The sequence below is a fragment of the Trichomonas vaginalis genome, chromosome VI (assembly GCF_026262505.1).
Source record: "Trichomonas vaginalis G3 chromosome VI, whole genome shotgun sequence".
Lineage (NCBI taxonomy): Eukaryota > Parabasalia > Trichomonadida > Trichomonadidae > Trichomonas > Trichomonas vaginalis.
The window spans coordinates 7,418,719-7,445,737 of record NC_067208.1 but is presented as its reverse complement, the minus strand read 5'-3'; the positions used below and the strand labels follow the sequence as shown (position 1 = coordinate 7,445,737).

At 34.8% G+C, this 27,019-nt stretch overlaps 16 protein-coding genes and 3 pseudogenes across 19 annotated transcripts, besides 2 other annotated features; 8 read left to right on the top strand and 11 right to left on the bottom strand.

The window, feature by feature from the left end:
- Positions 1 to 1,249: part of a mobile genetic element that runs on past the window's edge.
- On the bottom strand, positions 191 to 1,015 carry TVAGG3_0822850 (protein of unknown function, DUF4106 family; the record flags this gene model as incomplete). Its single annotated transcript, XM_051248122.1, has 1 exon — positions 191 to 1,015. The coding sequence occupies one exon, from the start codon at positions 1,013 to 1,015 to the stop codon at positions 191 to 193; it is 825 nt and encodes a 274-aa protein (XP_051083597.1).
- A 9-nt stretch (positions 1,250 to 1,258) lies between the features above and the next one.
- Positions 1,259 to 2,077, bottom strand: TVAGG3_0822830 (protein of unknown function, DUF4106 family; the record flags this gene model as incomplete). The annotated part of the gene is made up of 1 exon (XM_051248121.1): positions 1,259 to 2,077. A coding segment is annotated over one exon (819 nt), but the record flags the coding sequence as incomplete, so codon positions are not given.
- A 2-nt stretch (positions 2,078 to 2,079) lies between these two features.
- Positions 2,080 to 2,328, bottom strand: TVAGG3_0822820 (uncharacterized protein; the record flags this gene model as incomplete). Its single annotated transcript, XM_051248120.1, has 1 exon — positions 2,080 to 2,328. One exon carries the CDS (start codon positions 2,326 to 2,328, stop codon positions 2,080 to 2,082), a length of 249 nt encoding a protein of 82 aa, XP_051083595.1.
- A 393-nt stretch (positions 2,329 to 2,721) lies between these two features.
- On the bottom strand, positions 2,722 to 3,606 carry TVAGG3_0822810 (annotated as a pseudogene). Its single transcript has one exon. A coding segment is annotated over exon 1 (885 nt).
- A 1,813-nt stretch (positions 3,607 to 5,419) lies between these two features.
- Positions 5,420 to 6,385, top strand: TVAGG3_0822800 (kinase-related family; the record flags this gene model as incomplete). Its single annotated transcript, XM_051248119.1, has 1 exon — positions 5,420 to 6,385. A coding segment is annotated over one exon (966 nt), but the record flags the coding sequence as incomplete, so codon positions are not given.
- Positions 6,386 to 7,322: 937 nt separating this feature from the next.
- On the top strand, positions 7,323 to 8,144 carry TVAGG3_0822790 (protein of unknown function, DUF4106 family; the record flags this gene model as incomplete). Its single annotated transcript, XM_051248118.1, has 1 exon — positions 7,323 to 8,144. One exon carries the CDS (start codon positions 7,323 to 7,325, stop codon positions 8,142 to 8,144), a length of 822 nt encoding a protein of 273 aa, XP_051083593.1.
- Positions 8,145 to 8,230: 86 nt separating this feature from the next.
- Positions 8,231 to 25,760: a mobile genetic element.
- TVAGG3_0822780 (protein of unknown function, DUF4106 family) lies at positions 10,161 to 10,697 on the top strand (the record flags this gene model as incomplete). The annotated part of the gene is made up of 1 exon (XM_051248117.1): positions 10,161 to 10,697. One exon carries the CDS (start codon positions 10,161 to 10,163, stop codon positions 10,695 to 10,697), a length of 537 nt encoding a protein of 178 aa, XP_051083592.1.
- On the top strand, positions 11,107 to 11,490 carry TVAGG3_0822770 (uncharacterized protein; the record flags this gene model as incomplete). The annotated part of the gene is made up of 1 exon (XM_051248116.1): positions 11,107 to 11,490. One exon carries the CDS (start codon positions 11,107 to 11,109, stop codon positions 11,488 to 11,490), a length of 384 nt encoding a protein of 127 aa, XP_051083591.1.
- TVAGG3_0822760 (uncharacterized protein) lies at positions 11,570 to 12,181 on the top strand (the record flags this gene model as incomplete). The annotated part of the gene is made up of 1 exon (XM_051248115.1): positions 11,570 to 12,181. A coding segment is annotated over one exon (612 nt), but the record flags the coding sequence as incomplete, so codon positions are not given.
- TVAGG3_0822750 (uncharacterized protein) lies at positions 12,404 to 12,754 on the top strand (the record flags this gene model as incomplete). Its single annotated transcript, XM_051248114.1, has 1 exon — positions 12,404 to 12,754. The coding sequence occupies one exon, from the start codon at positions 12,404 to 12,406 to the stop codon at positions 12,752 to 12,754; it is 351 nt and encodes a 116-aa protein (XP_051083589.1).
- Positions 12,789 to 13,373, top strand: TVAGG3_0822740 (His-Me finger endonucleases family; the record flags this gene model as incomplete). The annotated part of the gene is made up of 1 exon (XM_051248113.1): positions 12,789 to 13,373. The coding sequence occupies one exon, from the start codon at positions 12,789 to 12,791 to the stop codon at positions 13,371 to 13,373; it is 585 nt and encodes a 194-aa protein (XP_051083588.1).
- TVAGG3_0822730 (protein of unknown function, DUF4108 family) lies at positions 13,446 to 13,750 on the top strand (the record flags this gene model as incomplete). Its single annotated transcript, XM_051248112.1, has 1 exon — positions 13,446 to 13,750. A coding segment is annotated over one exon (305 nt), but the record flags the coding sequence as incomplete, so codon positions are not given.
- On the bottom strand, positions 13,852 to 14,300 carry TVAGG3_0822720 (annotated as a pseudogene). The gene has a single exon. A coding segment is annotated over exon 1 (449 nt).
- On the bottom strand, positions 15,718 to 16,116 carry TVAGG3_0822710 (uncharacterized protein; the record flags this gene model as incomplete). The annotated part of the gene is made up of 1 exon (XM_051248111.1): positions 15,718 to 16,116. One exon carries the CDS (start codon positions 16,114 to 16,116, stop codon positions 15,718 to 15,720), a length of 399 nt encoding a protein of 132 aa, XP_051083586.1.
- TVAGG3_0822700 (organellar and viral DNA polymerase type B) lies at positions 17,676 to 17,924 on the bottom strand (the record flags this gene model as incomplete). Its single annotated transcript, XM_051248110.1, has 1 exon — positions 17,676 to 17,924. The coding sequence occupies one exon, from the start codon at positions 17,922 to 17,924 to the stop codon at positions 17,676 to 17,678; it is 249 nt and encodes an 82-aa protein (XP_051083585.1).
- Positions 19,531 to 19,905, bottom strand: TVAGG3_0822690 (uncharacterized protein; the record flags this gene model as incomplete). The annotated part of the gene is made up of 1 exon (XM_051248109.1): positions 19,531 to 19,905. The coding sequence occupies one exon, from the start codon at positions 19,903 to 19,905 to the stop codon at positions 19,531 to 19,533; it is 375 nt and encodes a 124-aa protein (XP_051083584.1).
- Positions 21,167 to 21,769, bottom strand: TVAGG3_0822680 (uncharacterized protein; the record flags this gene model as incomplete). The annotated part of the gene is made up of 1 exon (XM_051248108.1): positions 21,167 to 21,769. A coding segment is annotated over one exon (603 nt), but the record flags the coding sequence as incomplete, so codon positions are not given.
- TVAGG3_0822670 (His-Me finger endonucleases family) lies at positions 21,806 to 22,390 on the bottom strand (the record flags this gene model as incomplete). The annotated part of the gene is made up of 1 exon (XM_051248107.1): positions 21,806 to 22,390. One exon carries the CDS (start codon positions 22,388 to 22,390, stop codon positions 21,806 to 21,808), a length of 585 nt encoding a protein of 194 aa, XP_051083582.1.
- TVAGG3_0822660 lies at positions 22,438 to 23,022 on the bottom strand (annotated as a pseudogene). Its single transcript has one exon. A coding segment is annotated over exon 1 (585 nt).
- Positions 25,761 to 27,019: the final 1,259 nt, after the last annotated feature.

Below are 27,019 nucleotides of genomic sequence, written 5' to 3'. Positions count from 1 at the left end.
TCACCTACGTTTCCATAAGAAACAGCAGTTGTATATTCGTAAGTTCCAGGAACTATTTCTGACCTTCTAATGGCATTGTCGCATTCGTTATACCATTCGGAAACATTTCCGTTCATGGCATCCAAAACTGTTGGCGTTATATTCTGAGCGGCGTACATTTCATATGGGTAAAAATATAGAATAGTTGAATTTATGTGTCATAATAGAACCCACTCGGACCAAGCTTTACTTTCTTCCTGACTGAGTTTTTAACTGAATCTTTAACTCTTCTTTTTCCTTCATTGCCACTACTTTCACTAGATGAAGTTACTTCTTCACTACTTTCACTTTGTTCTACTATTCTCTTCTTCTTTGGTGTCGCTTTTGGTAACTTGCCCTCTGCTTCAAGTTGTTGCATCTTTGCCTCATGTTCACCTAGTATGTTGTAAATTTCCCATGTCCTTTTTGCCTTTGGGCTCTGGTCGCCCATCTCAGGTAACCTATATCCTAGAAAGATTTTGCCATAGTTTGTATTTGAGTCTTCGCGTATTGTTTGCATGACTCTTTCCTGAGTTTCCGGTTCAAGCTCTTCAAACAGAGCTTGTCCATATGGAATAAGCTCGTTTCCAAATATATGTTTTTGTAGCCATTCTGGTTTTCTTTCCATGTTACCAACTATATCTTTTGTGAATGGGAAAGCTTTTACCCAATCTTTCAGTCTTGCGTCGTTTATTTCTGTAGTTGGTTTTATTTTGTCAAGGAACATGTTTTTCAATACTAACATTTCATTTGGTACTGTCCATTTGAGTTTTCTTAAATATTCATCCCTTCTCAGTTCATTGTCTGCAAAGTAAGTTTTTATGACATTTTGCAAACTTTCGTTTGCAAGGTCATGTACAATAGGTTCTCTTCCTTCTCTCTCCCTAACTTTCTTTCTAAACTCTTCACCAAATATACCATCTCTATGGTTCTGTGTAGTTCTTTGAGATAAATGTTCTAGAACGTCAGGTGTTATATTTCCATCAGCCATGTTCATTTCATACTGGTCCAAAATATCTGCATCTTTCATATCTTTCAATGGCATTAAAGCCGCGCTGAAAATACCAGCCATATCTGGTTCACCATTCACTTCCATTGCGTCTACAACTTCTTGGAATTGAGGTTGTAAGTTTATGAACCACCTATCCGGATTAGCTTTATGACCCCATCTCATTGTAGTTCCATAGTCTGCAGAAACAAAAGTAGGTTTGTTTCCATATTGGTTAGGTTCTGAATGAACTTTAAACAATGTTTCATTTCTATATGTTTTGTTGAAATTTAACCTTTTATTTTCACCGAGTTCATCCAAAGATTGAACGTTATATGCTCGTAAGTAAAAAGGATTATTGTATTTGTGTACATTTTCTTTCAGTACTTCCATTCTATGCTGAATATTTTCATCTGATGTTGGAGTCTTTTGTATGTCGGCGAACATTTTTCGATATTCTTCTACCATGTCAGCCGAATTTTTCTTAGACTCTTGGACAGATTCCATATTCTCCGCATACACTTGTTGAGGGTCAAGATTTTTCGGCTGTTCCAAATCTTCATCTAGTTCTGTGAAGTTAGTTTCCAAAGGAGGGATTTGTTCGTTTCCTTCAGGCTCTTCTAGCTGTTGTTGCTGAACTATTTCTTCCATGTCTGGTTGTATCTGAACTTCTTCCTGTGGAGTTTCTTGTACCTCATCTGGTGGCATTTCATATATTCCGAGACCGTTTTTAAAAAGTTCCTTATCTAAGTCATCCGGACTCATAAACCTTTCTTCTTTCGTTCCGTCTCTATTTTTTACGCGTTTCATGAAGATAGTTGAATTATCATTTATCTCTGACACCAAATATCTCGGAGTAAATTCATTCATGTCATTTGGATGATATGCTATTAAATCATATCCCTTAGCGAGCTTGTATTTTCCAGGTTTGAAATTATATCCCATTTGGTGCTGAACCATAAAGCTAAATAGGTTCGGGTCAGTATTTCCTTCCTTGAACTTTCTAATAGCTTCTTTATATCTGTCACTAAAGTCAAGAGTATCTGGGTAACCATAATCTTCCTTAAGCATTTTTAAGAATTCTTGGTTTCCTTGTTCTCTACTTCTTTTATGTCCTTGCTCTGTTTGTGGTTGTTGCTGTGCAGTGTTTTGAACTGTTGGTTGTTGTGCAGGGTTTTGAACTGTTGGTTGTGGTGCAGTGTTTTGAACTGTTGGTTGTGGTGCTGGATTTTGAACTGTTGGTTGTGGTGCTGGATTTTGAACTGTTGGTTGTTGTGTTGGTTGTTGTGTTGGTTTTGGTGCATGCCTGTGTCTGTGTCCATGTGACGATGTAAATGTTTTAGGTAGTCCTGGTGCAGGTGCTTCTCTTGGAGGGTTTGGTGGTATATAAGTTCCACTAGCTAGTATATAAGTTCCACCAGCTGGTATATAAGTTCCACCAGCTGGCACATATGTTCCATCTGCAGCATAATGTCCTACCTGACTTTTCGTTCTTAAGAAAGCATTTACTAGGTCTGTTTTGGTCTGTTGTAACTCTTTTTCTTGACTTTCCACAACAGTTGCTCTAACGGCGTCATAGGCACTTTGAACTGCCTGTCTCGTTGCTGCATCTGTTATTTTCGTCATATTTTGTGCTACTTCTCTTAACTCTTTGTCGAAACCTTCAGACTTCAGTTTCTTTCCAGATGAGAAGTCGTTCACTAGTTTCACCTTACTATGAAGAGCTTCGAAGGCGTTCTTAAAGTCAGCATTCATTAAAGCTTCATTTGAACTGTCTTCATCCGCTTGTATTTTTGTCCTTATTGACCCTATAAGTTGGGCTGCTTTAGCGTTGGCTTGGGCATCTAACCAGTCATTATTAGCTTTTATATATTCTGCGCTTTTCATTGCCCTTTGCATGGCTGCGTCGTTATTTTTACTTTCTTGTGCTAAGTTTTCATACTGTACGGTTTGGTTTTGCAACTGTAAAAGTTTTTCTGCCTTTACATTTGCTTCAACTTCTTTTTTATACTCATCGCTATCCATATATGTCTTCAGGGCTTTTTGTTTTATCTCTTCATCTTTCAGTACTTTATATTGAGTAGTATGGTTTTTCAAATTTATAACATCTTGTTCCATTTTTGCTACTTCTGCTGCTTTTTTTGACACTTTTTTCGCATATTCCTCTGTACTTAGTTCTTTCAGTTGTTCTTCTTTCTTCTTTTTCTCTACGTTTAACTCATTGAGTTTCTTTGTGTGTCTGTCATATTCTAGTTTCTTTTCGTTTTTCACTTATTTGTTTCTGTATGTCTATGTTTGACTTTTGACATCTGTTATTTGATTTTTGAGTGAACTCAAATTCATTTGACTTTGAGGGTTATAAGCTGTTCCGTCTGCAGCTCCACCATAGCCTGCCATTTTCGCTAAAAGTGCCGCTCTTAAACCTCCACTCTGTGCACCAATAACTCGGTTTAAAAGCATAGGGTTGCTTGACATTTGTTGCAACATAGTGGGGTCATTCATCATTTGTTGTTGCAACTGTTGTTGTGGTGTCAGTTTTACTATTGGATGTTTCAATGCTCCCTTCCTCTTACGTATATTCTTACGTAGCTTACGTGCATTTTAAGTGAAGTTAAAAAGCGGTTTTTGACAGATGTTTATATGACATTTTGTTCAGCACAAAAAACTACTCGGTCAAAGTGTTGTCAGTTTTGTAAAATAACCGTCTTATCTCATTCTATAAGGGGAAAAAGGCTTCTCAAAGTATACTTCCTTGGAACGCCCGTAACTTTTCCTGTAGCGACGATAGACCCTTACTTGTCCGGACAAAGTTATACTATTTTGAGCGCTCTACAAAAAAGTCAACGGCTGGCTCGTCCTCAGAAATTTTTTATGGGCTAGAGGGCGCAACGCGCCTGGAAGCCCTCCGAATAAAAACTTCATTTATACTAAACATCTTCAGGGCTAGAGGGCGCAACGCGCCTGGAAGCCCCACTACCTTTTTTTTTAATTCAAAGAAAAAAAAAAAAAAAAAAAAAAGGTATTGGGGCTTCCAGGCACTTCGTGCCTTCTAGCCCTGAAGATGTTTAGTATAAATGAAGTTTTTATTCGGAGGGCTTCCAGGCGCGTTGCGCCCTCTAGCCCATAAGAAATTTTTCCCAAGACCCAAGAGGAGGACCGAACCCCAGCCGACCAGCCGTTGACTTTTTTGTCAAGATTTCATCGTAAATGTTTTGTCAAGATTTCATCGTAAATGTTTTGTCAAGATTTCATCGTAAATGTTTTGTCAAGACTTCTTCGTAAATGTTTTGTCAAGACTTCTTCGTAAATGTTTTGTCAAGACTTCTTCGTAATGAGCGTAAAGGACCCAAAAATAATGTTTATGTTAGAATGTTAGATCTAACATGTTTTCTAACATGTTTTCTAACATGGTCTAAAACTCTTGAATTTTCATGAAATTTACAGCAAAAATAATGTTTATGTTAGAATGTTAGATCTAACATGTTTTCTAACATGTTTTCTAACATGGTCTAAAACTCTTGAATTTTCATGAAATTTACAGCAAAAATAAAGTTTATGTTAGAATGTTAGATCTAACACGTTTTTTCACCTCTTTTTTCACCTCTTGAATTTTCATGACTTCTTCGTAAATGTTTTGTCAAGACTTCTTCGTAATGAGTGTAAAGGACCCAAAAATAAAGTTTATGTTAGAAAACATGTTAGAAAAGGTGTTAGATCTAACATTCTAACATAAACATTATTTTTGGGTGTAAATTTCATGAGTTTTGTATGTTTTCTACGATGTTAGAAAACGTGTTAGAAAACATGTTAGATCTAACATTCTAACATAAACATTATTTTTGGGTCATTTACGAAGAAATCTCAACAAAGTCTTTACGAAGAAGTCACAATAAAACATCTGTCAAAAGCCGCTTTTTAACTTCACTTAAAATGCCACGTAAGCTACGTAAGAATATACGTAAGAGGAAGGGAGCATTGAAACATCCAAAAGTAAAACTGACACCACAACAACAGTTGCAACAACAAATGCTGAATGACCCCACTATGTTGCAACAAATGTCAAGCAATCCTATGCTTTTAAACCGAGTTTTTGGTGCACAGAGTGGAGGTTTAAGAGCGGCACTTTTAGCGAAAATGGCAGGCTATGGTGGAGCTGCAGACGGAACAGCTTATAACCCTCAAAGTCAAATGAATTTGAGTTCACTCAAAAATCAAATAACAGATGTCAAAAAGTCAAACATAGACATACAGAAGCAAATAAGTGAAAACGAAAAGAAACTAGAATATGACAGACACACAAAGAAACTCAATGAGTTAAACGTAGAGAAAAAGAAGAAAGAAGAACAACTGAAAGAACTAAGTACAGAGGAATATGCGAAAAAAGTGTCAGAAAAAGCAGCAGAAGTAGCAAAAATGGAACAAGATGTCATAAATTTGAAAAACCATACTACTCGATATAAAGTACTGAAAGATGAAGAGATAAAACAAAAAGCCCTGAAGACATATATGGATAGCGATGAGTATAAAAAAGAAGTTGAAGCAACTGTAAAGGCAGAAAAACTTTTACAGTTGCAAAACCAAACCGTACAGTATGAAAACTTAGCACAAGAAAGTAAAAATAACGACGCAGCCATGCAAAAGGCAATGAAAAGCGCAGAATATATAAAAGCTAACAATGACTGGTTAGATGCCCAAGCCAACGCTAAAGCAGCCCAACTTATAGGGTCAATAAGGACAAAAATACAAGCGGATGAAGACAGTTCAAATGAAGCTTTAACAAATGCTGACTTTAAGAACGCCTTCGAAGCTCTTCATAGTAAGGTGAAACAAGTGAACGACTTCTCATCTGGAAAGAAACTGAAGTCTGAAGGTTTCGACAAAGAGTTAAAAGAAGTAGCACAAAATATGACGAAAATAACAGATGCAGCAACGAGACAGGCAGTTCAAAGTGCCTATGACGCCGTTAGAGCAACTGTTGTGAAAAGTCAAGAAAAAGAGTTACAACAGACCAAAACAGACCTAGTAAATGCTTTCTTAAGAACGAAAAGTCAGGTAGGACATTACGCTGCAGATGGAACATATGTGCCAGCTGGTGGAATTTATATACCACCAAACCCTCCAAGAGAAGCACCTGCACCAGGACTACCTAGAACATTTACATCGTCACATGGACACAGACACAGGCATGCACCAAAACCAACACAACAACCAACAGTTCAAAAACCAGCACAGCAACCAACAGTTCAAAATCCAGCACAACAACCAACAGTTCAAAATCCAGCACAACAACAACCACAAACAGAGCAAGGACATAAAAGAAGTAGAGAACAAGGAAACCAAGAATTCTTAAAAATGCTTAAAGAAGAGTGTGGTTTCCCAGATAGTATTGACTTTAGTGACAGATATAAAGAAGCTATTGGAAAGTTCAAGGATGGAAATACTGACCCGAACCTATTTAGCTTTATGGCTCAGCACCAAAACGGATATAATCTCAAACCTGGAAAATACAAGCTCGCTAAGGGATATGATTTAATAGCATATCATCCAAATGACATGGATGAATTTACTCCGAGATATTTGATGTCAGAGCTAAATGACAATTCAACTTTCGTCATGAAACGCGTAAAAAATAGAGACGGAACGAAAGAACAAAAGCTTATGAATGCGGATGACGTAGATAGGGAAATTGTTGAAAACGGTCTCGGAATATATGAAATGCCAGCAGATGAGGTACAAGAAACTCCACAGGAAGAAGTTCAGATACAACCAGACATGGAAGAAATAGTTCAGCAACAACAGCTAGAAGAGCCTGAAGGAAACGAACAAGTCCTTCCTTTGGAAACTAACTTCACAGAACTAGATGAAGATTTGGAACAGCCGAAAAATCTTGACCCTCAACAAGAGTATGCGGAGAATATGGAATATTTCCAAGAGTCTAAAAAAAATTCGGCTGACATAGTAGAAGAATATCGAAAAATGTTTGCCGACATACAAAAGACTCCAACACCAGATGAAAATATCCAGCATAGAATGGAAGAACTGAAAAAAAAATGTACACAAATACAACAACCCTTTTTACTTACGAGCATTTAACGTTCAATCTTCGGATGAACTCGGTGAAAATAAAAGGTTAAATTTCAAGAAAACATATAGAAATGAAACATTGTTTAAAGTTCATTCAGAACCTAACCAAGATGGAAACAAACCTACTTTTGTTTCTGCAGACGATGGAACTACAATGAGATGGGGTCATAAAGCTAACCCGGATAGGTGGTTCATAAACTTACAACCTCAATTCCAAGAAGTTGTAGACGCAATGGAAGTCAATGGTGAACGAGACATAGCTGGTATTTTAAGCGCGGCTTTAATGCCATTGAAAGATATGAAACATGCAGATATTTTGGACCAGTATGAAATGAACATGGCTGATGGAAATATAACACCTGACGTTCTAGAACATTTATCTCAAAGAACTACACAGAACCATAAAGATGGTATATTTGGTGAAGAGTTTAGAAAGAAAGTTAGGGAGAGAGAAGGAAGAGAACCTATTGTACATGACCTTGCAAACGAAAGTTTACAAAATGTCATAAAAACTTACTTTGCAGACGATGAATCGAGAAGGGATGAATATTTAAGAAAACTCAAATGGACAGTACCAAATGAAATGTTAGTATTGAAAAACATGTTCCTTGACAAAATAAAACCAACTACAGAAATAAACGACGCAAGACTGAAAGATTGGGTAAAAGCTTTCCCATTCACAAAAGATATAGTTGGTAACATGGAAAGAAAACCAGAATGGCTACAAAAACATATATTTGGAAACGAGCTTATTCCATATGGACAGGCACTGTTTGAAGCGCTTGAACCGGAAACTCAGGAAAGAGTCATGCAAACAATACGCGAAGACTCAAATACAGACTATGACAAACTCTTTCTAGGATATAGGTTACCTGAGATGGGCGACCAGAGCCAAAAGGCAAAAAGGACATGGGAAATTTGCAACATACTAGATGAACATAATGCAAAGATGCAACAACTTCAAGCAGAGGGCAATGAAGGAAAAAGAAGAGTTAAAAACTCAGTCAGGAAGAAAGTAAAGCTTGGTCCACGTGGGTTCTATTATGACATATAAACCCAACTATTCTATATTTTTACCCATATGAAATGTACGCCGCTCAGAATATAACGCCAACAGTTTTGGATGCTATGAATGGAAATGTTTCCGAATGGTATAACGAATGCGACAATGCCATTAGAAGGTCAGAAATAGTTCCTGGAACTTACGAATATACAACTGCTGTTTCTTATGGAAATGTAGGTGAGTTTGGAGAAGGTTCTTCAACAACAGTAGATATTGCTTGCGACAGGTTTCATATAATTTCTATTGACAACTCTTTCTTATACGTGGAACAAGACATTGAAATAAAACCTTCTGCCAAGTTGTCTGACAAGAAAGGTTGCAATGGAATTTTCTATGTCGGATACCAATATGCTCCAGAAGTTTTCATGGGATATAAGATATATTCTAACTCTGACTTAGTTCAAACAGTAACATGGGCAAACTATGAATGGTTCGCTTTGAGAAACTCAGTACAACCACAAGCTAGAGAACAAACAGACCAGTATGCAACTATTGAGAAAATAAGAAGACTTGACCCTAACGTTCCAGGAGTTTATGTTAACCTTTCTGGACAAACTGCAGCAGCAGTAACCAAAGTAAAACTGAAACTTAGAGTTCCTTTGTCATCTTTCCTCATCTTCAGGTTTTTAAGATACTTGCCAAACTGGGCAGGAAAAATTTCTATCGAACTTACTCCAAGCAAAAATAACTTAGTCATTGCACCAACACAAGACCCATTCACTCTTACAGAAGTAGTGGGAACTGGTGGAGCCAAGTTCTGTGACTTTTGCAAAGACAAAGTTGACTTAGACTTTGGTTTCTCAAACCTCAACACTGAAGTAAACTACTACTTCAATGCTGCTGGAACTGCTTGGGACCCAGTTAAGTTCACATGCGAAAAGTTTGAATGCAAGAGAATAGAAAGCAGACTTGCAGTCTATATGTTGGACCCAGATATTTCAAATGCTTTAGCTGCCAAATATATTGCAGTTCCACTTATGTTCCCTATACACCAAATATCTGTCAAAGACTTTGCAGGTGAAGTTGGAAACCAAAGTGCTGACCCAGGTGCAAGAACAGATATTGCCTTAACAACTGCAATGAAACATGCAGATACTATGTTTGTACTGTTCAGACGAACTATAAATGACTATTCTTGTTTCTACAACCCCGGTATTAAATATCATATAAACATAGATGGCAAATACTATCCAAGAGAAGAATATTCTACAGTTGAGGATATGAGGTCATACAACTTGACATTAGATGCTATGAACTTTAACAACAACTTCACAACAACCATTAACCCTGAAATGCAAAGTTCTATTATGCCATATGTGAAAGTATGGACCCATACAGGAGCTCAAAAAACTCAATATACAAATGGAGACCGTTCAAACTTTTGGCTTGGCATTCCATTTGCTGACTCAGAAGACTTTATGGGTGGTATTTCAACTGTTGGTACTGTACAAATACAATATACTGGTGACAGAGACGGTCCAGATGAACTGAGAGCAAAGAAGTTTACAAAACCAATAGCACTTTTCACGGAAGATGCTCTTTTGAAAATTCGTTCGATGAAACCTGCTGGGGCTCCTCAGATTGGTATAACGACAGCTTCCATCGAGCAGATTTTGGCAGCAGGTCAGTAAGTTGTTCTTGAACTGACTTCTCTCCGTCAAATATTGACAGTACGCCAGTTTTGACATAAAATTGTATTATAAACTTACCTTTAGAAATATCGGTCAGTTTTGTTGTTATATTTTTGTCTGCTTCAAGAACTTTCACCATCTCGGTTATACCAACTTTCTTTGCTTTATGAAAATATTTTGGTTCAGCAAAGACTGCTATTCTATAACATTTTCCATTGTTTGTGTAAAGAACTATTCTATCAATGAACTTGTATTGTTTGTGTGTGTAAACTTTGTTTTGCTTCAATTCGAAGAGATACTCAAATACGTCCATCTTTTTATTCTAAGTAAAATGTCATTTCCGAAAAATAGAAGCGTAAGTGTTTCAAAAGGTTTAATGGCGATGGCAGATGTGAAGTTAAATTCACCAACTCAAACAAACAGTCAAAGTGTTGTTGTCAATGTCAAAGAAAGAGATGTTGAAGTGGGGAAACCATACGAAGACCAAGATGGTATAACAATAGTTCCTGTAAAAGAACAACCAACATACCCTGAAGTTAGCAGAGACTTAAGTTCTGTTGCAGATATTCGAAATGACTACAAGCAACTTAAAGACAAACTTAAAACTCAGGAGAAGATTTGTCAAGCTTTAGGTATAATGTTAAACTTGGTCGAACACAACCCTGTAAAAGTGAACTCATATGTCATCGCACCTCATGAAATTTTGAAAGAACTATTGAAACTTTTGACAGAGGCAGACGATATAAACATCAAAGAAATAGAACCCGACATTGCTTGCTGTGGTGTTTCATACAATGTCATTGACAAGATATACGTTATGAAAGGAGGCGAAACGTTGAACTTAAAATATAGTTTCCCAGACGTTATAAAAATATTTGACGACCACAACATTTCATTAAAATTTATTTGCTAAGTAAATGGCAGAAGACACAATGGTTTATACTATTACGACTAAAAACCCTGAGTCATATAATTCTATAACAACAAACTTACAAAGTCCTCAAGGACGATATTGTAAACTAACCTTAAACACAATGACGACTAAAGCTTGTTTTGCTCTTTTGACACCAGAAGATTTTATTGTTGTGAATGGTAAAAAATACTCCTTTGAAGATACTTACTCAGATATACCACCAACAGGTTTTGTTGACTTATTTAATACTTTAAGTACGGGTGTAACATGTGCTGCAACTAGAGCAGGTTTCATTATGTTTGGATGTCCGACTGAGTTTACTATAAACAATATGAGCTATAATACAAAACTTATATCTGGTTTTTACTACCAACAGTTTCCTATAACAGGAAAAGGTGTCATACAAGGAATGTCTGTTCCATTGACTTTAAGTACACCTATTTTATATATTGTTTCAAACTTAGGTTCAAAGTGTTATTCGAATGTCGACAGAAACTACTATGACCAAAAGATACTTATGCGTATAAATAACACATTCTCTGCTGGTTTGCCTATTGTTCATTCGAATGCAGAGTTTTCAGCTTTAGTAAACTCAAACACTTTAGCAAACATAAACTTAACCTTAGTTGACGCAAACTTTGTTCCTGTAAAACTTTTATGTCCTATGTATTTGTCAATGACGGCAGAAAGTTTCGAATTGGAAGATGCAACTGGTGAAAGTATTGTATTACAAGAACAACTTCAACAACAAATAGCTCAAGAACAACTTCAACAACAAATAGCTCAAGAATAAAAAAAAATATTTTTTTATTTTTATAAAAATGTACAGAATAGATGTTTCAGATTTTTATGACTTCCAAGCCTTCAGAAATATGTGTCCATTTAGAGACTATAACAAAGCAGTCGAGAATTTGAAACGTTTAGTCATTTATGTTGACTCTGCCCCAGAATGTTATGTTATGAAAGAATGGGATGTTGTCTTTAACAAACCAAGAGCAACAATAGTGTCTGAACAAGAATGTAGACAGAAACTTAAGAAAATAAAAGTTGTACAAGTTGGAATGAAGATGTTAGATGCTTGGGATATCTTATTGTCAAAGTTAGAAGATTTTTCAGTTCGTGGTATAAAGTTTTATACACCATCTCCAAACTTCTATTCTATCTTCACTGGATATAAATACGAACAAGTAGAATGGAAAGAAAATGTTATAGAAGCTTGGTTAGACCATGTCAAAGAAATTATATGCAATGGAAACGAAAGAGTCTATGAGTATATCTTATGTTGGTTTGCAAACATCTTACAACATCCAAGTGCTAAAAATGAAACTGCTCTCATTATAATTGGAAAACAAGGAACTGGTAAGAACACATTCTTTACAGATATCTTATGCAAACTGTTAGAGGGCTATTCGAACCCGAATATGACAAACATAGAAAACATCTGCGGTAAATTTAACTCTTCAATAGAGAATATGAAACTTATAGTATGTAACGAACTTCAAAGTATAGATACAACAAAAGTTTTAAACTCAGATGCTTTGAAGAGTCTTATAACAGACAAAGTTGGAGTTGTTGAAAGAAAATATAAAGACCAAAGAGTTTGTGAAAATGTTGCAAACTTCGTCATGGTTTCAAACAATGCCGTTCCGATGAAGTTAGAAAGTTCTGACAGAAGATATGTAGTTGTCAGAACGTCAGATTCTCATATGCAAGATACAGAATATTTTGACGACTTAGCAGAAACTTTGACATCTGACTTTTACAACCACTTGTTCTCATATTTCATGACATTAGATATTTCTAAGTTCAATCCAAGACAAATTCCACATACCGAAGAAAGACAAACATTGTTAGAAGCAAACAAGAGTGTTTATGAACTGTTTATAGATGAGACTAACTTTGAGTGTTTAGATGAAAGGTCATTGTACGATGAATATAAACAATATTGCCAAGAGTATGGTTATATGACAGCGTCTAAACGAACATTCTTGGCAAATGTCAAAAATCTTTTAGATGTTCAGAACGGCGTATATACAAAGAAAAATTTTTCTGAGTAAATTTTAAAAAAATATTTTTTTTATTTTATTTGAAATGTACGCTGAGTTTGTTGGAGAAGACCGTTGGGAAACTTGTTTGTTAGATGAGAAATATGAAATTCACTGTTGTGAGTCATTTGAAGTCAGAAACAAAGAGACAAAAAGAGTTTTAAGCGGATGGGAGGGAAATAACGGATATGCTAGGATGAGTATGAGTGGAAAACACTATTTTAAACATGTTGTCATTGCAACTCATTTTATACCGAATCCTAACAATTTACCTTTTGTAGACCATATAAACCATATAAGAAACGACAATAGACTTGAGAACTTACGTTGGGTTACTCGTTCTGAAAACAATAAGAACAAAAGCAAATTTGGAGATATAGTATTCGAATTTGTCGACGAACTAGAAGATGAAGCAATTGAAATTACAGACTATGGCAAGCACACGTTTGAGTTTTACTACTATAGCGAAGAACAAGACTCTTTCTACTTTTATACCGGCGTAAACTATAGAAAATTACAAGTATGTTTTACTAAGGAAGACTATGCTTATGTAAACACTAGAGATACAGATGGAAAATACGTTCAAATACATCTTAACAAATTCAAGAAGCTATATGGCATACCATTTTAAAACGTTTTTAAAAAAAAATATTTTTTTTATCCGATAGAAAAGATGACGAAATATATTTCAGTCAACAAATATATGTCAGGACTTAAAGAAGAACTAGACCCATTCATATATTTGAATGTTTACTTCTACCATTTTGAAAAGTCTACATTTGACAAAGTTTGGAACATCGAACCAGTTAAGTTTGCTATTGTGACTAAAAATGGTGCGAAATTTGAAGACTTAGACATTGACGGTATGTTGACAGTCAAAGAAAATTTTGACAGAAAGTTCTCAAAACTCGAAGAAGGCAAAGCATACAAACTTGTTATACCTTATGAACCAAAGAAAGCAGACGACTATGAATATTATGAGTCTAAGATAGTTGAAGTTCAAGGTAAATTGGGTAAAAAGATTTTAGAGTCTAAGCCAGTGTTTGCTCCTAAAGAGGAAGAGAACATTGACATTGACCCAGAAATGTTCTAAAAATAAAATTTTATTTTTACATGTCAAATTTCTTTTTCTCTGGTTCAGGTTCTTTCTTCTCTTCTTCTACTTTCTTTTCTTTCTTCTCTCTCTTCTTCTTCTTCTCTGGTGGAGTTATGTCAAACTTCTCAGAACCATATTTATGTAAAAGTTCTTTGTCCTTTAATAGCTCTTCTATTCTGTTTTCTATTTCATCTTCAAGAACAGCGCATGTGTCTTCTTTGCATTCTAAGAACTTTTGTTGGACTTCATCTTTCCAATCGGCGTCATCTCTGTCAACAAGTCTGTCATTGACAAATTTAAGACTTCTCTGCTTAATGTTTTATGGTTCTTGTCATATTCCCAGAAACAGAACTTTAGAACAAATTCACCTTTCTTGTTTACACTATGTAAGATTTTATGGTCGACAGAAGTTTTAGAGTCAAAAAGCTTGTCTCGAATATAGATAGCGAAATCGCTAGACATTTTCAAAAAGATAAAAATTTTAATTTTCTAAAAATATGTTTAGAAAAAAAGTTTGCTGACATTGACAAAAAAATTTGAGAATGTTTTTAAACAAGAACAAGAGGAAGTTAGAAAATGCTCAGATAAAAACCCATACATGACAAGTTCTTATTTGCTCAGAATGGTATAACAGGTCTAATCGCACCACCTGGGTCGGGTAAGACTTTCACTTATCTTAAAATGGCTGCACAACAACAAGAACTAGATGAGAAGAACCCATTCTATGAGTTAGTTGTTATTTGTAGTACTTCTGGTCAATTTGACCAAACCGTCAATTCGTTCAAAGATATTATAAAAAAGTCTAAGTTAGTATGTATAAAAGACTCTGAGTTGTTAGATTGGATAAAGAAGTACCAAAGAAGAGTTTTGAAGTACAATGCTATAAATGAGTATATAAATTCTAAGTTTAAAGACCCAAATGAGGAAATGCAGAGAATATTAGAGAAGAAACACTTCAGAAACAAACAGAAAGAGATAGAATACATTTCGAAGAAATTGCAATCTTACGATTGGAAGACTTACCCTCACAGATGTCTTCTTATCTTAGATGACTTTGCTTCTCATCCTTTGTTAAAGAACAGAGAACAAGACATGTGTCGAATTCTTAAGAAGCTCAGACACTTTAACATCTCAGTCGTAATATGTGTACAGACAGCAAAGAGTTTAAGTAAGGATGTTAAAAGAATACTTACTGACATTATACTTTTCCCCGGATTGTCCGAAGACGATTTCATGGAACTTATGAAAGAGTCCATGGCAGGTAAGTTTGACAGACATGAACTATGGGAGAAGTACAAAGTCATACAAGACCCTCATACTTCTTTCAGAATTCATATCTACGCAAACAAAGTTCAAATTGTAAAAAGTCAAGCGTAAAAATAAAGAGTGCAATTTACTCTGTTGTGGTGCTGGGGCTGTCGGTTCTTCTGGCTTTGGAAGACATTCAGGAAGAGGAACGTCGGACATTCGTTTGTGTCCTGTTGGAAGGAAGGACTCGGAATGTCGGAAAGAAAAACTTTTCCTGTCGGAAAGAAAAACTTTTCCTGTCGGAAGGAAGGACTTTTCCTGTTGGAAGGAAAAACTTTTCCTGAAGTTCGACCAAAAAGTTCTCAATTTTCGAAAATTTGAATGGTTTACGGACGGACAACTGGAAAATTTTTTCTTGTCGGATGGAAAATTTTTTCTTGTTGGAAGGAAGAACTTTTTCTGTCGGAAGGAAGAACTTTTTCCTGTCGGATGGAAGAGTTCTTCCTGTCGGAAGGAAGAACTTGGAATGTTGGAAGGAAGAACTTGGAATGCCAGAAGGATTTGACAAGACAATTTACCTTATAGAGCTACCTGAGCCATCTGAAGTCAAGACCAAAAATAAATGGTTCATTTACTCTGCTTGTTTGAAGTTGTCAAAATACTCTGTTATTTTTTCCTTTAACAATGGCAAATCTTCTTTGAAGGTAAGTATTGTACAACCTTTCATATCATAGTGTGTTTGAGGTAAAGTATCTTGAACTATTTGTTTCACATCTTCATTTGGTGTCATTGAAATCGGTAAGTTTTCGCGATAGAACCAATTTCTGTCAGATTTGTAAATCTTAGCAAGGTCGTAAAAGCTTTTGTTGTTTCTTCTGACTAAATGCAACATAACCATATCTCTGTCTTCTTCATTTTCCATCTCTTCAGTATAAATCATATACTTATAGTTCTTTTCCTTACCTTTTGGTACCGAACGTGGTATTCTTTTCTGAATGCTTTTGTCTTTTGCTTCAAGCTTGTTTTCCATCTCTTCACGTTCTTGTCTATGAATTTCGTCAAGAAGTTTACAAACATACCAAGCATAACGAGGTGAAGCCCACATTGCAACAGCATTTACTAAAAGTCTATGTACATACCAACCTCTCAAACCATTTGGCAATTTTTCACGATTTTCGTACGGAATCTCTACCCTCGGTTTTCCGAGGGAAGCAAACATATGAGGAAATTCTTCTAAAAGTTCTTTTGTCTGTTGGTTTTCAAACCAATGATATGCTTGCTTTGTAGAACGAAGAGTATTCAAAATACTTTGCATTTGGTACATATCGTCTTTGACCGAACGAATGAGACGGAGTTGTTTGTTAAACTGAACCCACTCGTATTCTTCATTTATAGCTTCATGGACTATAACTGTTGTTGTGTTCTCTGTTGTTGACATATCTGTCTTTATATTCCGGATAAAAAAATAAATAAAAATAAAACTAACTTTATTTTCTGACTTTCACAAAAGACCAAAAATAAACGCTTTACATGTATTTTTCAGCAACTTCGTCAAATAATTTTATAGCTTTATCTATCTCATCTACTTCAAACGTTTCTTTACCTTTTATGGGAGCACCATACATTTTCTCAAACTTTTCGAGTAGTTCTGTTTCTGCAGCTCTCATATCGTTAACGAACACAACCTTAACTCTATTGACTGTACTGTCATATCTTTGAGTTATATTATATGTTCTTCCTATCTTATATATCTCTTTGTATTGAAGTCCTTCGGTTTCTGAACGATGTAAAGTAAGCCTTCACTGCAACGTTCCGTATCGAATGAACCATATGTTATGAAGTTATATCCAACAACTGGGTCTAACCATAACAAAACTATTGGTATAAGACTTTTGTCTATAAGATATGCTGTAGTTCCATAGAATCTTACCGATATCATAAGCTCAGGATTTTCTTGTCAAAATTTTCTGACTAGAAGCAGTTCTAACCCAGTCGTGGGATGTTTTCTTTCCAAATGGAGATATAATGTCTGACAAAGAATATTTATTGTATTTCTTTGAGTATCTTACGTTTAAATCACCTATTCTAACCAATTTAGTGTTATTGTCTATCTTTTTAACTGTTTCAAACTCAGTGTTTGTCATTTCCTGTTCTTACATACAAAATAAAAAAAAATATTTTAAAAAAACTAACTTTATTTTTTCTATCTTAAGGAAATTCATGATTTTCATAGAGTTTTAGGCGACCAGGATTTCTTACCTACTCGCTGTTCTTCATGATTTTCATAGAGTTTTGGCGAGTAAGATTTTCTATCTTGTATAAAAGATATGATTTCAGGGATTTTTTTGACGAAGTGCAAAAGTTCTCTTCGTAAAAAAATAACAGTTATATAATGAAATTTGGTCATTTTTTCAATAAAAATAATGTTTATGTTAGAATGTTAGATCTAACATGTTTTCTAACATGTTTTCTAACATGGTCTAAAACATACAAAACTCATGAAATTTTATACAGAATTCAATAAAAATATATTTTATGTTAGAATGTTAGATCTAACATGTTTTCTAACACGTTTTCTAACATAACTATTTACAAGCGTTTTACATGGTATATGTTGCGATGGTTCATGACTCTAAACAGTTTTGTAGCTTCTATTTCTTCGCTGAGGATATCGAATGTTTTAACAATGCCGAAAGTCTCTTTATATTTCTTCTTGACGTCAGATAGAAGGAAATCTTCTGCTGTTGGATAGTTTTTGTTCAGAAATTCTAACATGTCCATTTTATCTTCTGCTGGCTTTTCTGCTTCTTTCTTTAAATCTGCATAGTCGTTTCTCATTCTTTCTATCTCTTTGACGGAGTAGTTATATTTCCTCATTGCTGCTTTACATTTAGAACATTGCGGGTTCATTTTTGCGTTATATTCTGAAACCTTACCTGCTAAAACAACTAAGGCGTCAATGGTTTTCTTTAACTCAAAAGTTGCTGGTTTTATTTGTTCGTTCCATATTTTACCTCTTCTATCTTTATCTCTTATCTGCCATACACATTCAGCAACTAACGAAACAAAGTTGTCGTAGGTCTTAAACTCCCCAGATTTATATATGTCAGAGATGTTCTTATATACCATGTCGCAATCTTTGTCCATAACCTTATGGTTGCAATGAAATCCTAGAAACTCATAGTTTACCTTTCGTATGAACTTCTTTATTTCTACTGAGTCAGTTGTTTTGACTTCAATTTCGTCGAATTCAGGAATAGTTAGTTTTTGTTGTTGGATTTCAGGCAATTTGGGTAAATGGTCAATAATGTCCTGCATGTCGTAAAGATACTGTTCATTTTGTTCATCTTTCGCACAACAGTCCAAAGTACTTGTTAAAAGTTCCTGCTTTATCTTCTGGATTTCTGTTTCAAAAGTATATGAAGAAGGAATGAAGCTTTTCATCTCTACCAACATTGACGTAGGATTCATGACTAACGAGTTTGGTGCTGTAGTTGCTAACATGTTCTTACAATAAAAATAAAAAAAATATTTTATAAAAAACTAAAATATATTTTTTATTTCGGGAAAATTCATGAGTTTTGGTTGAAAAATACGGTGGAGCCAAAAGTGGCTCGACCTCAAAACAAGCATTTTGTGAAGAATATACCAACCGCCGGAATTCCGACGGTTGCTTTTTATACAAAATTCAACGGGTGACAAAACATTTACGATGAAATTCATGAAAATTCATGAAAATTCAAGAGTTTTAGACCATGTTAGAAAACATGTTAGAAAACGTGTTAGATCTAACATTCTAACATAAACTTTATTTTTGGGTCATTTACACTCATTACGATGAAGAAGTTTTGACAAAACATGTACGAAGAAGTTTTGACAAAACATTTACGATGAAATCATGAAAATTCAAGAGGTTAGAAATGAGGTTAGAAAACATGTTAGAAAACGTGTTAGATCTAACATTCTAACATAAACTTTATTTTTGGGTCATTTACACTCATTACGATGAAGAAGTTTTGACAAAACATGTACGAAGAAGTTTTGACAAAACATTTACGATGAAATTCATGAAAATTCATGAAAATTCAAGAGTTTTAGACCATGTTAGAAAACATGTTAGAAAACGTGTTAGATCTAACATTCTAACATAAACTTTATTTTTGGGTCATTTACACTCATTACGATGAAGAAGTTTTGACAAAACATGTACGAAGAAGTTTTGACAAAACATTTACGATGAAATTCATGAAAATTCATGAAAATTCAAGAGGTTAGAAATGAGGTTAGAAAAGAGGTTAGATCTAACATTCTAACATAAACTTTATTTTTGCCGAATTCTGTATAAAACTCATGAGTTTTCTACGATGTTAGAAAAGAGGGTAGAAAACATGTTAGATCTAACCTTCTACCCTAAAATATATTTTTGTCGAAAAAAATGGTTCATTTACTCACAATATTTTTGTACAAAACGACCCCAAACTTTTAACTTCTTTTCTGCAGCTTCTAATGCTATCTTAGCGAGTTCATATTCTCTAAATTCTCTCTTTAAATCTTCTTGTTCCCATTGGTCTAGTTCGTATGGAGAGTCTCTATAACCAGAACATATCTCACGTTCATGTTCTATTTGTTTTTCATGCATTTTTCTAACTTCTTGTTCGAACAAAGGTTTTGCATTCTCTACTGTATCTTCAAGTTCTTCTTCATCTAACTTCTCATGAACTTTCTTGTCTATGGAGTCCATAATTTTTCCAACTGCTATACAATATTTTGGAGAAGCCCACATTGCTATATAGTTTACGAGTCTTGGGTCTACATACATTCCTCTAACCTGTTTGATTTCATCCGGAATTCCTGCATGAACTTTGTATAAAAAGCAACCCGCCGTTTTCCGCGGGTTGGTATATTCTTCACAAAATGCCTTAAAATACTCTTCCCAGGACTTATTTTCCAACAACCTTCTAAAGTCTTTCCTAAACTGCTGACACATCTTTGTTGCATTTATATAACCATCCTTGTCTCTACGTAAGACTTCAATACCGTTGTAAGTGCCTTTTGTGAATGTTTCGCCATTAGATTTGTTCGTGAACGTTTTTGCTTCGACTGACATTTCTGTTCTTACAATAAAAATAAAAAAATATTTTTTGGTGGTACGTCGGACATTGTCTTGAAACAGTACAAATATTGTCTTGAAACAGTACAAATATTGTTCTGAAGCAGTGCAAGTCTTGTTCTGAAAAAGTACAAATATTGTTCTGAAGCAGTGCAAGTATTGTTCTGAAAAAGTACAAGTATTGTTCTGAAGCAGTACAAGTATTGTTCTGAAAAAGTACAAGTATTGTTCTGAAGCAGTACAAGTATTGTTCTGAAAAAGTACAAGTATTGTTCTGAAGCAGTACAAGTATTGTTCTGAAAAAGTACAAGTATTGTTCTGAAACAGTACAAGTATTGTTCTGAAAAAGTACAAGTATTGTTCTGAAACAGAAAATTTTTCTCACAAATTGAGAGCTTTTACGGGAAATTTGTTCTGAAAAAGTACAAGTCTTGTTCTGAAAAAGTACAAGTCTTGTTCTGAAAAAGTACAAGTATTGCTCTGAAACAGTACAAGTATTGTTCTGAAAAAGTACAAATATTGCTCTGAAACAGTACAAGTATTGTTCTGAAAAAGTACAAATATTGTTCTGAAGCAGTGCAAATATTGTTCTGAAGCAGTGCAAATATTGTTCTGAAGCAGTGCAAATATTGTTCTGAAGCAGTGCAAATATTGTTCTGAAGCAGTGCAAATATTGTTCTGAAGCAGTGCAATGGACAACATCGAGCCACATTCAATACTTTTTCAGCACTTCTCCGTAGTTGTATATGAAAGACAATTCGAGATAAAAGTCATAGTACAATGGTATTATATGCTGCACACCGTTTGTTGTGAACCAAACTTGAAAGTCAGAGAAACTGTTACTAGGTGGTTCGTAGAATTTAGAGGTAAGGTCATAAAAGTCCTTACCAATACAAAGAAAACTGTTGTTGCTTGAACTGAAACTTGCATGACACATGACATTTTGAGGGTCGAACACGTTTCTATAAACTGTCAAATCTGTTGGTGGGCGTATAAATTTAAACGGACCGTCAGGTGGCAATGGTTCGTTCTGGTTTAGTAACCGAAGAAATTGTGCCCAAGAACGTTTGTCTACTTCCCAAAATAAAAACTGTGTATCTCTTGGAGGGTTATTTTCAATCCTTTGAAATGAAACTGTGGAGTTCATCTTGTCATATTCTAGTTTCAGATAGTATGTTCCATTTAGTAAAGAATCGTATTTTTCTTGAAATTCCCAGTAGTATTTGTTTATTTGAGTTTGAAAGTCATTTAGAGTTTTTTCAAGACTTTCGTCTGAACGAATTGTAAAGATTCTCATTTCGTCAAATTTGTCTATTAGACCATCAGAATCTTTATACTGACCATGAAAATATACCGCGAACATAAAAGCGTTAGTTCTATTTGAAAACAAAACTCTTCTAAATCCTATTGCCTTTGCATCTGAAGGACTTTGAAGCCAACGAATTGGATAGTCAAACCTGTAAGTACGGGATGAAATTTCTTCATCTGATATAGTCCTACCGGCGTTTGTAAAGATATAGTCTAACGGTTTTGTATCTGCTACTTTTGTTCTTTGTTTTTCAACCTGAAACATTTAATATATGTAAAAATATACTGTTTTAAAAACGTTTTAAAATGGTATGCCATATAGCTTCTTGAATTTGTTAAGATATAGTCTAACGTATTTTCCATCTGTATCTCTAGCGTTTACATAAGCACAGCCTTCCTTAGTAAAACATACTTGTAATTTTCTATAGTTTACGCCGGTATAAAAGTAGAAAGAGTCTTGTTCTTCGCTATAGTAGTAAAACTCAAACGTATGCTTACCATAGTCTGTAATTTCAATTGCTTCATCTTCTAGTTCGTCGACAAATTCGAATACAATATCTCGAAAATTGCTTTTGTTCTTATTGTTTTCAGAACAAGTGACCCAGCGTAAGTTTTCAAGTCTATTGTCGTTTCTTATATGGTTTATATGGTCTACAAAAGGTAGATTGTTAGGATTCAGTATAAAATGAGTTGCAATGACAACATGTTTAAGATAGTGTTTTCCACCCATCTTCATATCAGCATATCCGTCATTTCGCTCCCATTCGCTTAAAACTCTTTTTGTCTCTTTGTTTCTGACTTCAAATGACTCACAACAGTGAATTTCATATTTCTCATCTAACAAACAAGTTTCCCAACGGTCTTCTCCAACAAACTCAGCGTACATTTCAAATAAAATAAAAAAAATATTTTTTTAAAAAATATATTTTTTCTTTACTTTACATAACCACCAGCTACCATAAGTCTTTGACGCCAACCCATACCAGCTAATGAAGGTTGGCTTGGTTTAGTTTGAAAACTAACCTTTGGTTTTGGTTTATCTTCAGTTTTTGGCTCACCTTCTTCTATTGGTTTTTCGTCACTTTTCGGTTCATCTGACTTTACCTCACTTGCAGGTATGGTTTGTGTCGTCAACATCTTCATAATATCAATATGCCATTTGTTTTTGTTTTCCTTTCAACTTTTTGTGTTTTGTTGTAAAGTTTAGAATATTTCGACTCTAAGTCAATGAGATGTTCTATAATGAACTGTTGATCGGTGAAGTAAACTTTTCCATCTGTTGTCTCGAAAGCTCCTTCAGACTTCAATATTTATTTGTGAGAGTCTGTTTCTTTTTTGAGATACTTAGCCGTTCCATTTATGAAAAGTGACTTTGTAGTTAGGGTTTGTATTTCCAGACCTGGCACTTTCTATTATTGAATTTTTCTCTTCATCTGTAAGTTCTTTGACAGGTTTTGACAATGGTTCTGAACTTTTGTTTGTGGTGTCAAATTCTACCGTTTCAACTTCTTCGGTCATTTCATCTCAGTAAAAATTTTAGTTTGGTTTGTTTTCAACTGGTTGTTTTGTTTTTTAAGTCGGTCTAAAACTTCCTGATGGTATAGGAAGAACTTGACAAACACGTGGTTGTGTAACTGCTGGAAGTCGACAAATCCATCTTGAACCCATTTGTCTCAATTGTATTGTTCATTTCATCTCAGTAAAAACTTTACATTCCCCACGTTTGAGGCGGTTGAGGTTGGTTATTGTTTACCCATTGTTGTGCATGGTTATATCCTCTGTTAAAATCTTTCACCTTGGTCCATATAGTGTCCTGCTTGGTTATAGTAGCATTTGCTTTGTTTAGTAGTTTCCTGCTTCTTTCCTACATTGTCCATCCATCCTTGAACTTTTCCTCTTGTTTCAGGATTTGGAATAGATTTGTTGCATCTCGTGCCTACATCAACCTTTCTGTACAGTTGTATAATAGGTTGTGCTTTCTCTTTAAGTATACCTAATGTACTCAAAATCTTCCTTCCAACTCCAAATACACTCTGGCTATTGTTCCCACTGCGGGCAAAAAATCTGGATGCAACTCCTGCTAATGCGCCAAATAAACCCATTTCTTATAGGATAAAAATGACGAATCCAACAAGGACCCGTATGTTTCTAAGCACAAAGAAAGCACTCATGGTAAAAAAATCTTTAGTTCAACACAAATGCTTGGTTTATGGATATCTGGAAAACATTCCGAGGTATAGAGAAGATGGACCACATACTGGCTAATATTGTCGTCAAAACACAAGATACTGTGAAGCCATACCATTACAGTCCAAAAATATTTTAGATGTGAAAAACTGCTTTGACAATCTTCGTTGACAAATACCATCCAACAAAACTGACATCTGACTGTGAAACGTTCTTTCAAATCAGACGATATTAAAAACTATCTGCGTTCAAAAAATGTAAACCAATATTTCATTGTCGACCAAAACCATTCTGCTCTTGGTGTCATTGACAGTTGTATAAAAATCTTAGAGACTTAAACCAACACAAGGTGGTGAAGCAAATGAAATGTCATATGACGACAAATATAGACATTTCTCTCATGGCAAAGATGAGACAAGTTTTAAATATTTACAATAACCGTAAACAAAAAGGTTGGGAAACCACTCCCCCGAAGAAATGAAAAACAACCCTGACTTAGAGAAAGACTATATATTTAATAGTTTAGTCAAAAGAGACAAACAAGAAAGAATGCAGGCTTCAAACTTAAGAAAGGTGACAAAGTAAAAATAGAAATACCTAAACGCGACCCATATGAAAATACTATTGACTATGACAACAATGGGAACCCGACAGGTACTCACCTTCGTGTTCGTAAAAATAGAAGAAAGTATACAAGAGAATATTATGAAGTTTTAGGCAAACATGGCAAAATGTACAGACTGCAAGCAGAAGATAAAACTACTATTGTCAGACCTCGTTTCAAACTTGTCAAAGTTCAAGGTGGTATACTTTCAAAGACAGTTCCTAACAAATATAAGACAACTCCTGACGAATATGCTAAAGAAGTTGAAAATGACGACTAAGCAATTCTATACCATGCGTAAACTGTCATGTAAGGTGGCATGTAGTCTTTACTTTGTCCCGTTGTTTGCGTATACCCTGAAACGCGATGTGAATGGATTCCTCCTACATCAGTGTTACTCCAGTAACAATTTATAGCAAACTTAACGTCCTCTTTAACATCATATCCTTTACCTTTTGTCATTCCTGACCAATCCCAAAATCTATGACTATGCAAACCTGCTTCAGATGTACTTAAATTTATGTAGTGACTGTGTGCAGGTAAATTTTCACCTGAAATCGTTTTACTTCCACCTGTTTCCTTTGAAGAGTTTGCACAATACAAAAACCTGTCGACTATTTGAGTCCAAGTTCCAAAACCCAGAACTGTTTCTGGATTTGTTGAGTTCATTGACGTATAAATAGAGCCTATAGGATATACTGTTTGAAGTATTTCTGTCTTTAACGTTTGAAGCTCTGTTTTGTCAGCTTTCTTATCTAACTCATCGTTAACATATGTTTTTTCAGCTTTTTTATCTAACTCATCGTTAACATATGTTTTGTCAGCTTTTTTATCATATAAATTTGAGCAGTGAATTTAACTTTGTTTTCATCCTCCATGACATAGACATTTCTACATCTAATGTATCTCATCGTTGTTATGCTTCTTCCGATGTTAAACCTTGTGGAAAGTTAGGAGGTTTCCAATTTAATACATCCCCACCAGTTTCTTCAACCGTTCCTTCAATATTTTCTATACCAACAGTTGCGAAGAAATCGTGTGTATGTCCAACGTCACTTTTCCTGTTTAAGGTTTCTTGTAAGTTTGTAATATCAGATATGGTATGTGTATGAGTCTTTTTAGAATATTCTTTGTCAGCTCTTGTCACTTCACTTGACATTTTATTGTCAACATATGTTTTATCTGCTTTGTCATCTAACATTGCTGGTAGTTCATCTACGTCATAGATGTTATGTGTGATGTTTTTGTGGGTATGTTTCTATCTGTCCATGCGAGAATATAGTCTCTTGTTGCATCTACATACTCTTTGTCAGCTTTGTTGTCAATATCTGCTTCAAAAGAAGTTCATCTATAGGTTTCTCGTTTAAAGTTCTTTTTGTTGGATTTATACAAACAGTATGGTTCTTACTGTCTGAAACAGAAACTCGTCTGTCAATGGGTTTATCGTCAGTTTTAAGTTTCCTTCTTTCAATGACTCAGATATCTTAAATAGTTTTGAAAAGTTTGTTGTGTTCTTATTTAGAGCTTGCACAATGAGTTGTCGGTTGTGTTTGTATTTCTTCTCATAGACGCTGTTTCTTTCGACATTTTTATTCTAGATAAAATATGCTTTCAATAGAAAAAGAAAATTCAAGAGTTGCTACAACTAAACCATTAGATGAACTTTTTAATAATGTCGGTCAAAAGTTTGAGACAGAGACCGTAAAGCATGAAGGCTATCGTTTTGACTACCCACTTAGATGGTTAAGAGACCCATCCGTCACAAAAGCTATTGGCTTTCGTAGAATGAAGTTCATTTCAGAAGCCATACATGGTTTCCATTTACGGTCGCTTTTGAAGTTCGATACTATAACAAAGAAAACGTAACGTATGAGAAATTTGAACAGGGAAAACTTTTACAAGTGAATTTGCTTGTAAACTTAGAAACAACTCTTCAAGCTTTTTCAAGAAAAAATAAACGATATCTATATCGAATATGCAAACCAGTTTTAACATTGACGAAGGAGAGTACCATCTCGATATTTTATATGACAAAAGGAAAATGCAACTGTTAAAATCAATAGAATAGAAGACCTTGGAGAAGACGTTTATATTTCTACAAAATATAACAACTTGGCATGGTATAGATTTTTGAGGATGTTAAATCAGCCTGCAGAATATCCAGTACACCCGAACTTTTATGAAGTCGAAAACCCTAATGGAACATATGAAAATGTTTTCGACCAAGATGCTATTATAGTTCATGCTTCATTTTCTGGTGCACAAAACTCTTTTTTATGCTTGGCAAATGACTTTTACGAAAAACCTACAAAGCTATATGAACCGCCGAGTGGAAGTATTTCAGACTTTCAAGTATGGTTTACTACAGATGGAAGAAAGAGAATAATTCCATTATACCATGCGTTTTACTTAGAACTTAGTCTCATATACAACTACTATCGAACGGTAAAAATATAATTTTAATACGGTTGAGGTGTTGGATTTGGTTGCCAACTTGACTGTGGTGCAGGTTCAGGCTGTTGTATAACAGGAGCTTGTTCTTCTGGTTCAGGGTCTTTAGGTATAATACCAACGAACTGACCTACTCTTTTACCAATTTTTTGACTCCGTTCCAAATTCCTCTTCCTACGGTTTTTATTCCATTCCATATACCTCTTCCAACATTTCGAAAGAAGTTTCCTATCTTACTGAAGAAACCCATTTTACTATATGTAAAAATCTAAT